This window comes from Phodopus roborovskii, unplaced genomic scaffold (assembly GCF_943737965.1).
Source record: "Phodopus roborovskii unplaced genomic scaffold, PHOROB, whole genome shotgun sequence".
Taxonomy (NCBI): Eukaryota; Metazoa; Chordata; class Mammalia; order Rodentia; family Cricetidae; genus Phodopus; species Phodopus roborovskii.
In genome coordinates, this window is record NW_026126416.1 from 12,070,711 (window position 1) to 12,081,845 (window position 11,135).

At 40.4% G+C, this 11,135-nt stretch overlaps 1 protein-coding gene across 1 annotated transcript in view; it reads left to right on the forward strand.

Moving 5' to 3' along the window:
* Kif16b (kinesin family member 16B) overlaps positions 1 to 8,703 on the forward strand; it is a 182,505-nt gene extending 173,802 nt beyond the window's left edge. Inside the window, exons 21-23 of the mRNA XM_051183275.1 lie at positions 3,703 to 3,799; positions 5,023 to 5,073; positions 6,340 to 8,703. Coding sequence (XP_051039232.1) covers positions 3,703 to 3,799; positions 5,023 to 5,073; positions 6,340 to 8,409 — 2,218 coding nt within the window. The 3' untranslated portion in view covers positions 8,410 to 8,703. The remainder of the gene's footprint in view (positions 1 to 3,702; positions 3,800 to 5,022; positions 5,074 to 6,339) is intronic.
* The last annotated feature ends 2,432 nt before the right edge of the window (positions 8,704 to 11,135 follow it).

Sequence of the window (11,135 nt, forward strand, 5' to 3'; positions counted from 1 at the left end):
TGTCCTCTGCCTTTGTCAGCTGCTGCCTGGCCTGTGGCTAGGTGAGTGATAGTGTGAAGAGAATCAAGGATCTAAGAACTGGTCAGCCAAATCAAGAAATCAGGCTTCAGATAGTTTGGGTAGGGTGGTAGAATTAAAAGGTGCAGAGAAACTAACTCATCCAGAGCAAAGTGCTACAGAGGCCAGGTTGGAAGAACCAGGTTGGAGAATTAATTGAATTTTTCCATGGAAGAAATATCCAACTGAGCAGTTTTGCAGTCTGGATTTAGGAGCTCAGCTTTTGATTATCAAAGTGTATTCATGATCCTCTATACCTTTTTAGTATAGGTCTGTGTTTTTCATGGTTCATAAATGTCCCTAGGGTTGAAGAAGTCATCTTAAATGGCCATGACTCATGTCCAGTTGTATATGATTTTAGTTTCAACACGGAAAGTTAAATATTGCCTTTTATTTGGGTTATTCTATTGAAATACTAATATATTCACCCAACATTTTAGAAAAGTGTTTCTATGTTGGTGAACAGGACAAAACACTGATAAGATCTTGCAAATATTTTCAAGTATATATTTATTTAATTATGAAGACATAAACATGGAAATAATTTAATTTAAAATAACCCATCTAGTGCTGGGGAGATAGCACAGCCAGTAAAATGAAAATGATGGCCTCATACATAGACTTCAGACCCAGATCCTGGGACCTCTGTTAAAAATTTTAAAAAATTAAAAATAAAAAAAAAAAAAACCAAAGGTAGGCATTATGAGTTGTAAGGAATACGGTTTTTCCGCCCGCCACTGCTGGTCTTGTCCCGCTGCCACGCCGCAAATAATACACAGAGACTCTGTATTTGGTACAATACTGTTGGCCCGGTTACTTGTATCTTATCCTTTCCTGTCCTGTCCGAGTCACGCCAGAAAGAGAGCGCCTTACTTGCCCCCCTCCGACCTCCTTCCACAGGTCACTTCCGCCCATGGCTCCACCCCCCAATGGGTGTGGTCAGTGCCACAGAATTATCTCCCTACAATGAGTTAATCTAGTTAATCTTTCTCAATAAAAAAAATCAGAAGTCAGATATTGAGGTAAAAACCTGAAAGATCAGAGAAGCAGGAGTAGCCACCGTCGCTTCCTACCTCTACCATTCCTGTATCCAATAGGGGCAAGATCCTCTCTCAGCCTTGACTTATCACTTCCTGTCTCCTCTCTGACTCCAAACAAGCTTTACTTGTCAGAACACAATCAAAAGATCACACAGCACAGGCATGATGAAACATTTGTAATCCCAACACCAAGGACAGACATGAGTTGATCCCTGACCAACTATTTTTAGCCTACGTGTGAAGTTCCAGTCCAGCAAATACCCTTTAAGAATGAATGACACCTAAGACATGGCACCATCCAAGGTTCTCCTCTATTCTCTTCCACATGTGCATTCTCCCACATATGAACATGTATAGACACTTAAATGCACATATACACATGAATGAATGAATGAATGAATGAATGGGAGGGAAGGAGGGAGGGTGAGAGGAAGGTAAAGAAAGAAGGAAAGAAGGAAGACAGATGAACCACCTGTGGAATTGGAAGATATTATCCTATACTTAAGTCATGATTACTTTGGACAGTCTGAGCTACTGATAGTTATAATTGCAGTATGTCTCTCTTAACTTCCTCCCTCCAAACCCTCCCACATAGACATCCCTGCTCTCCTTCAAATTCATAGCCTATTTTTCACTAATTGTTATTGTATTCATATATGAACATAATATATATTCCTAAATATAACCTGTTCAGTCTCTATAATGTTTCTATATGTATGTTTTCAGTGCTGGCCATTTGGCACTGGAAAATAAATTAGGTATTTCCTGGGGAGAACTGTGTATCTCTCTCTTTTCCCAGCTTTCCTCAGTTGCCTCAAGTTGAAGCCTCATGGACTTTTCCCCATCCACTTTGGCATGTCTATTGACATCCTTGCTCAGCTCATGTTTGGAAAGTCATGTTGGTGAGATTTTTATGGGCATAGGTTCTGATGTTACCAAGAGACTCAATCTCATACTGAGCTCCCTGATTCCCTGACTCTTACAAACTTTTTACCTACCTGTTCTAAAATATTCCCTGAGCCTTAGTTGCAGGAGTTTGTTTGGTTTTTTTGTTTTGCTTTGTTTTTTTTGTTTGTTTGTTTGTTTTGGTTTGTTTTTTTGGTTTTTGTTGTTGTTGTTGTTGTTTGGGGGGATTGTTGGTTTGTTTGTTTGTTTTTCCCTTGTTTTATATAGATGTGTCTATTGGGACTGGACTCCACAACTCGGAATTTTGATTGGTTGTAGTTTTCAGTAGTGGTCTGTGTCAGTTGCAAAAAGAAGTTTCCTTCATGAAATGAAGACTACACTTATCTGTGGTATGAAGACAGATATTTAGAATGTAGTTAGGGATTATGATACCTTAGTAAATTAGTGGTTGTAGATTTCCCTCCAATAATCATGACTTCACTACCATTAGGTAGTTAGCTATGCATCCAGTATCAGGCATGTGTCCCTCTTCTTGAATGAGGCTTAAGTCTAATTAGAGAGCTGTTGGTTACCTCCAGGGTATGTGTGCCACTACTGTACTGTTAGGGTTATATTGCAATGCTGGTTCTCCATATTGTTTCATAGACATCATAGCTAGATATATTGGTTGCCTCCCTCCTTTGGAAGTTTGTGTGGTGCCTTCTAATACCATGAAAGCTAGATTTCAGGAGGGGACATTCAGATCAGTTCCAGCTCAGGGGTCTCTGGGATCTGTTTCAGAAGTACATAGCATCTTCATCAGCAGGGACTTGCCTTTCATCTCTAGGTTGCAACCAAGTACAACAGCAATAGGATGTATGTTTAGGGTGTCTCTTGCGCAGGCCTGGCTAATAACTAAGATGAGGGCTTTTCATGTCTGGTATTGGAGTATTTGTTTGGTGGTCTTGGCTCTTGGCAGGAGTTCCACAAGCCCAAATGTGGTCTCAATGGCCACATGTAGATAATGTAGTTGGAGTTACAAGACAGGCCAGGAGAATGCAAGACACTGTTCTAGATGAACAGTCAAAATTCATAGAGTATGACTTCCACCTCTTTTCGGTTTTTAGTAATCATTGCAAATGGCCTTGTGTGTAAGAAATAACTATCATTGTGTCCTCCTTTTCCAAATGAGAGAACCCAGTGGTCTGTCTTACAGTGGAATCTGTGAGTACAGAGCCTCTGACATCCATGGCTATGATTTGCCTTTACCCTGCAATATGTTATTGAAGATAATAAGATCCAGGGAGGGTTTCAATGCAACATTCATTTTCACTTTCCTTTTATTTATTTATACAGTACTGTTTCACATGGGAAACCCAGAGAGTGAGTATACTACCAGACTTCTTAGAAAGAAGAAAATAGTTTGGAAGTATTTATATAGAATACATAAAACAAATGTCAGGTTTTTCGAGTCATGATAAGGCTTTGCTTTTTGTTTTCAGTTTTTCTAACTAGCTCACATGAGAGAAAAGATGTGATGTCTCTCTTTCAGAGTCTGGACTACTTGACTTAACATGATCTTTAGTTCCATCATATATGCACATACATAGCCTTAGGCATGAAGTGACCCTTATTGTATGGGGGCATGCTGAAGATGTACACAGTGACCATGTGTAGCAGTTAGATATATTCAAAGCTGTCCAATTTCCATGGTTTTCAGGATCAGTGCTTACATTGAGGAAGAAGTCCAAAGACGCCTTCATGATTTGCATAGGGCGATTGGTGATTCCGGCCACACACCTGCTGATGTGATGAAGGTGAGCTAAGGGAGCCAGGTTATCATTACTGCTGCTTAATGAAAAGTCAGACATGGGATATTCCAGAAACAGCACTAAATGTAACTGGATAGAGCTGAATAGTTTTCAGATAGAATTAATGGAAGAATAGCTATTTTACAATTTGTATTTCTGTGGAAACATTCACATGTTTCCACATGTTAAGGTTCTTAACTTTCTTTATTTGCTTTGATTTCTAAAAATTCTACATGTAACGTTTTCTATTTTTCCCCAAATAAAACCAATTTCTATAATATATAATTTACTTTGTAAGTTATTCCAAGTAGACATATATTTATCTACTTGAGATGTATACTTTTTAAGTTGATTTTTATCAAATGACAGTTTATTTCTTTGTTTTAGCATATATAAATTTTACAGAGTGATGTTTTGGGATACTTTCATCCATACATACAAGATAATTTTACATATTACACCATCACCCTCTTTCATCCCCCTCCCCTGTTTTCTGTTTTCATGTACTGATAGGGCTTAGTCTTTGTTTCCTTTTTGTTTTCTAATGCTCATTGAATAAAAACAGACTTGATACCTCTTTTGGAATCTGTATTGTTTTGTATAATTTGATGATCCATTTCATCCATTTCCCTGTAACTGACAGTTTTGCTTTTCTTTATGACCAAATGAAACTCCATTATGCACATGCATATATGTGTATACATATAAGTACACACACACACACACACACACACCACATTTTCTTTATCCATGCATACAGTGATGGGCACCTCTCTTGTTTCCTAACTTGCTTATTATAAACAGTGCTGCATAAAAATGGCCATGTAGGTTTCTGTGGTCCATGAAGACTCTGAGTACTTTGGATGTTCTCTTAGAAGCAGTATACCTGAGCCATATAGGCCCTGTGTGTGCAGTTTTGTTGGGTTTTTGTTTTTGAGGCACCATCATATTGAATTCCACAACTTAGAGGCTAAGGAAATCTTGATTGTAATTTTGCTATTTAAATTTAACATTAGAAATTAGTGGTTCAGTTCTCTCTCCTGCAAATAAATCACCAAGAGACTTGTTTACTCTGGGAATGTAAATCTGGTGGAAAGGTTGTCATGTTTGAATGACAGGTATGTTTCTTTAGAATTTTGTTTGCATAAATACTTGTAATGGAATCAGTGTTTTCTCCCCTCTGTGAACATGCTATAATTTAATACAGAAGGCTTTTCTCTTTTTCTCAGAGTAACGAGGAACTTCACAATGGCGCTACTCAACGTAAGCTAAAATATGAGGTAGGTAGTGATTTTTCAGATTAATAGGGTTGCTTAAATTATGGCATGCTTGTGTGATTAAATTTTCTTAATGTTTAGTTGTATAATTAGAATTTTGAAGTCCCAGTGAGATTAATGGCTAATAGAGAAGGCAAACTATTATATAGATGTAAAATTAAAGGGAATCCTGCAGGCCTGAAACTGCTTTGGCTTTATTTGAATGACCTGTGTCTGTGCCCGGTTTCTCATTAGCAACAGTATCCTTTCCCTTGGTCTGCATTTAAAAGGCAGTTATATAATCAGGATCAGAAAAATTGGAGGGGGGTGGAAATGAACCTGAGAACTTCTCAATGTCTTTAAAAACCTGTTCATTTTATAGATATATAGTTGGCAGTGGTACAAAGAAAACTTTTGATCAATCAACTTGTCTCTCTGATGGACAGATGCTATTAGAGCATACAGTTAGTAAGAATTTACTTGTTTTCTTCCACCAAGGCCAATGTAATTCTCGTAGAGCCCAAGTACTTTTTTTTAACTGCTAGGTGATAGAAATCTGCTCACCATTCCTACTGTCCATTACTGAGCAGGGAGCAAAAGGGTGGGTGTTCATGGTTTCTTGATTCACTTGGACCACACCTACTCCCCCTGCTAGTCATCCAGTATTGACATTAGACTCTGGACATCTTTCTAGTGGGTACCTCTGGCAAAGCAAGAAGCTGCCTTTTATTTCTTTGTTTCCATGGCACCCGACAAATTATAGGCATGCCACAAGCCTTCCTTAGTGAAGGTTTGTGTTTGTAAGTATCAGCAATGGTATTCTAATTAGGGCAAAGATGATTAAAGACATGTGAAATGAGCCCAAAACAAACAAACAAACAAAACAAAACAAAACAAAAAAAAAAAAAAAAAAAGATGGGCATGTTTGCACATACGGTCATACAGATAACAACCTTTTAAACAATGAATCAAAAGTTTGAGAATGTACTTCAGAGAAAATGCAATCATAGATCAAGAAATGGATACTGTGGAGTAATTCTACATGGTGTGCTTCTATCAAAATACCTAGTGATTTGTTAGACTGTGTGAGATGGAAAATGATGTTCTATATACGAATCAGTCATCTGTTCTTAAATTATATATCAATCAACACAAATGACTTAGGCTTTCTATCTCACCTCTCAATTAATCCACTCCAATGAAACCAATGGATGTAAGTCTCTCCACATGCAAAAGAATTCCAGAGTCAAAGCACACCCCCATTTCAACCTCTTTTGACATCCTAAACAGAAAAGGCAGCCTTGGTCTGCACGATGTGTTATCCCACTTCTGCCCAAAGATGACACTGACTCTCCCAGCATCCTTAGAGAAGAAGAGTGTGAGATGGATCCAAGCAGCCACAGGAGCCATCCAGTGTCACAGAACACCTCACTCCCCACAACTTTCTCCACACTGAAGAACACTGGTGACGAACTTTGTTACCTTGGGAGCTCTGACCACCTTGAACCAAAATGTGTTCATCTGCCTGAAATCACTTCCCTGAAGGGAAGCAGCACCAAAGATGCACAGATTTCTCAGAGTGGATCAGAAAATGGCAGCAGGCTGATGGCTCATGAAGAGAAACAAAGCTGGGGGATTGAGTCCAGCTGGACATTGCTGCAACACATGTCCCAGCAAGTGCCAGTCAACAAAGGAAGCCAGCAAGCGATGCAAAGCAGGGTGCAGTGTTTTGTTCTCTCTGATAGCATTTCTCAAAAAGAGCATCCCACTGGCAATTCTCCTCAGACTGCATCAGCCTCCACATTGTGTTGTGAGTCACAGAAGGAGAAAGAGTTAGATGCTGAAAACACTCACTTTCTAGCTCCACTAGTCAGTATCAGGACAGAAGCAAAGAAGGGACTGGGATATTTTTACCACAAGTTCTCAGACCTGTATAAAGATACCAGTGGTCACCTGATACAGGCTGGGACGAAAGTAATGAGCCAAGCCAAGCATGTGGGCAATATGTATGACTCAGGTGGGCTGGCCTCCCAGGTGACAGCCTTCATCAGAGGCCTGCCTTTATTGGAGCACTTACCCCTACATCTGCCTGTGAGGCCACTCATGATGCCATTAGGTCCTCCTCCTCTTCCTGAAACTCAGATTGGTACCCTCAGCACTGACATTGGAAGGAGGTCAAGGTCAGAGAAGAGCACAGCACCTTACACAAACTTGGCCTTCACATCTGCAGGCTCACCAGATTCCTGTCCAAATTCAGTTTTCTGTTTTGATTATGAAGATGCTGGGAAGATCACTGCATTTAAGCAGACCCTTGTATCATTCCCAGAGCAAATGCTGAGACTTCAAGAGTACCCTCTCACAGACCTCCTTGAGCACATGACCTATTCTCTGCCAGAGTCTTTGGACATGGCAAAGGCCATCAAAGCCATTTACTGGCTCGCAGTTGCTAACTGTGCCCAGCCTGACCCCCAAGCTGCATGCTTGCTCCTGCTGCCTTCCACTCTGTATGCTCTGGTCCTATTAGATAATCACCCAGACTCCATGAGCATCTTTCATGCTCTCCCTCTCTCTGCACTGCAGGAGATTCAGGTGGGCTTTGGTGGACAGAGCATTCGATTGCTGGGCTCCACACAGGACCTCTTGCTTACTGTGCTCACTTACAACAAGAACCTTTCTCAACAGCTCTGCCAGGACCTCCTGGGTGTGCTTATGGCTGGGTCTGAAGCTGCTGCCCACATAAGTCACCCTTTGCTCCAGCAGGATCTTGTTCAGCTTTCTCTTGACTTGGAAGCAGAAATCCCTGTTCTTGCTTTGGCAAACGGAGTTCAGTTGACTTCCAATTTCCAGGCAACCTTGGTAGATATGGTTTACTTTCTTCATGGAAATATGGAAGCCAATGTGCCTTCTCTGGCTGAAGTTCAGTTACTGCTCTATACCACAGTCAGATTGGAGAGTGAAGCCAGTTGCTGCCCCTGCTCATCATTCATCCTTCTGAACACTCACATGGCACTCTTGAGGGAGGACCGTGTGTTTTCCCCCCACACGTGCTCTCTAAACATACTTCCTCCACATGGGCGATTTGATGTGATTAGTTGCCAAGCTTTGAGTGAATTCAGATGTGTCATTGTTCCTGAGAAGCACAACATGTCAACGATGGAGCTGGTCTTCCTAAGAAAGCATGGACTTCCCTTGAACACTGGAAATGGTCTATCCGAGTCGTGTCAAGTTACCTCGAGCACCCAAATGCTCACTCCATTGTGTCTTCAGGATGAGCAGAATCAGGAACTTGATGTCTGGAAACTCACTTTCAATTCTCAGGATGAGGCTCTTTGGCTGATCTCATATTTAAGAAGGCTCTAGCTGGGGTACTTTTAAAGATACAGGGCATTTTCTTTTACATCTTTAATAAAATGAACCTTATGAAAACAGTCAAGAAAATATGAGTATCTCAATGTAGCTAATCGAATGGGGGATGAAGCAGGACTCTAAAATTGGAAACCTAGATATTTTGAATAAAGCCAAATGAAACTAGCTTATAGCAGAGAACTGGAAAAATGTACTTATTGCCACCTGCTCCATTGTTTTGAAACTCGGACTGTAAATTCGGATCTACCCAACTACTGATGAAATGATTAAAGCATCCTGACTGCTTGACTTAGTGCCTGTTTATGGTGTGGTGGCTTAGAATCTGGTGATGCCTACTGGCATCCAGTGAACTAATGTGTGCTTGCTGGGAAGGTGCCTAGTGTGGCAGTGGCCTTCACTGGCACCCTCCGTGCTGGCCATGAATAAGCATATCTGTGAGGCAGAGCACAACACTGCCCATCCCCCACCACCACCACCACCACAACTTTTAGCACATTCTCCTTCTTTCTCTGAACTTTCATATTTTTAACTAGAAAGGCTTTGTCTTGCTCTGTTTTTATGGATTATTTCTGTTGTCTCATCAAATATCTGGTTGCCTTGGATGACATTCAGCACTCTGCCGTGTCTTCCATTCTTCCTGCCTCTTGACTAGCCATCACTCAGGGCCTCTAAGACGGGTATTTTTCTGGCTTGAGGTGAATTTGCAACTGTCCACACTTGCTATGTTCTTCAGTTAGTTCTGTGTGGCAGCCATATGAGCAATCAGAAAACATGTTTTTGCATTAATTTATACCATCCAGTTACTTTACCATTGTTCTTTCTCTTGGATGTATGTCCACTAAATTCCAAAGTCTCAGAAGCTGGCGCATGGGAGGGCCCTCTTTTCTCCATTTGCTCACCTTCCTCTCTCACCTGGGACCAGGCTCAGCACTCTATGGGAAGTTGAGTGAGTCCCTAATTTCATTAAACCACTTGTTTTAGCCTTAACTTGGAAGGGTCCGTCTGTTCTGGTCATACATTTGGCTAATATAAAATATAAATATGGACCCTTCATTCTTACTGTTAACTGGAACAGGGATGGGTTCAAAACCTAACCCACCCAGAAACCTACCAACTGCTTTTCATCAGAATTGCCAAATGAGAGTGACGGCTATTCAAGCCTTTCTACATTTCCATCGGTTTTGCTCTGTACAGATTCCAGGGGAAGTGAACAGGAAAACACAGAACTGGAGAATGTTTTGTGACCTAGCTACCTTGTTTTCTGTGAACCAATGGCAGACTTTTTGTTTTCCAGCCAATTGATTTCTCTTGGGGATGGAATGTGTATCCCCTGATAGACACATACCTTACCTTATACCCAAAGGTCTTTAACTGTATAGAGAACAGTATGAAAATTACTACCATCTATTGGGGGGTGGGGCAGAAATGTACCATTATATCCATCTCATAGTTCATCAATACCATTCCTCTTAATTCTCATTTTTCACCTATATTACTTTTTCTTAAATAGCCCCATTACTCTTTTGACATATATCTTGGATTAAAAAAAAAAAAAAACAAAGAAAAAGCAGAATTTACAGTCATATAAAACTGAGAATAAAATTGAAGGTGCCCACAGAGGGATGTGATGGTCAGGAATAAGCAGCAATACAAAGGCGATCTGACATCTTCACATAGACTATCTGCCTCAAACAGACAGACTTCCATTGTTCTATCATGCTACAAACAGTGGCCTTTAGAGTTTTTTGCTTTGTGGAACATAAAATAAATTATGTAAATTAATGATATTTGTCCTCACATTCTGAGTTACTGTATGGTTCAAAGAGCTTGAAATGGTAATGCTATTCTGTTTCGATGTCACCACATAGTGGACTCACCTCTAGAGTCCATCTTGGGATCATGCTGGCCACATCTCTCACCTAGGTAAGCTTTGTACCTTGAAATAAAATATGCCTTATGGGAGTGAGAGTTTGATTGATATGCCCTATACAATAGGAACCAAGATTTTGTAATACTCCAGAAGCCTGTAGACTTGCTAGATTGTCTGCCATGGCTTCCTTTTTTCAGGAGCTCCCACCCTCTGATACCTCCTCCTGCATTAGAGCAGGTATGAGACTATATACTGTGTACGGCCATGCTAACAGCTCAGTTGTAGGCAGTTTCCAGGTCAAGAAAAGCAGGTTTTCTTTGTACTTGGTCTCTGGCATTTTGAGTTGTTGGAATAGAAGGAAGCATTAACACTTGCATGGGTGGGGCTCACTGATACGTTCTAGACAGTGCCTTTTTGAGGACTTGAGAAGGTGATTTCTTCCCAATGTGATTAAAACTCCTCTTGCTCACATCTGCCTGTTAGAGACTTATACTTGGCAGAGTGGATTTATTTAAACTTGGTTGAAAAGCATCTCAAAACAGTTTGTCCTCACAGTCTGGGTTCTTAGAAAATACTCATTTTTCTCTTTGGAAGGGTATACCTAAGCCTTCCAACAGTAATAATTAGTCTCGTATATCCTTATGTCGCAGATGCCATATATGATTATTCATTGATGGCCAGGCTGTTTTATTGGGTTGTCTGGTTTCTAGTGAGGCCATTTTAGTAACATAGTTAGTTATACAGTCTACAGTATGTAGCTTAGGCATCTTCATTCCTCAAAAATATTTGTTGTAAAACACGTTCCATTCATCATCTGTTACCAAGTATCAAACAACTCCTGAAGTTTTGG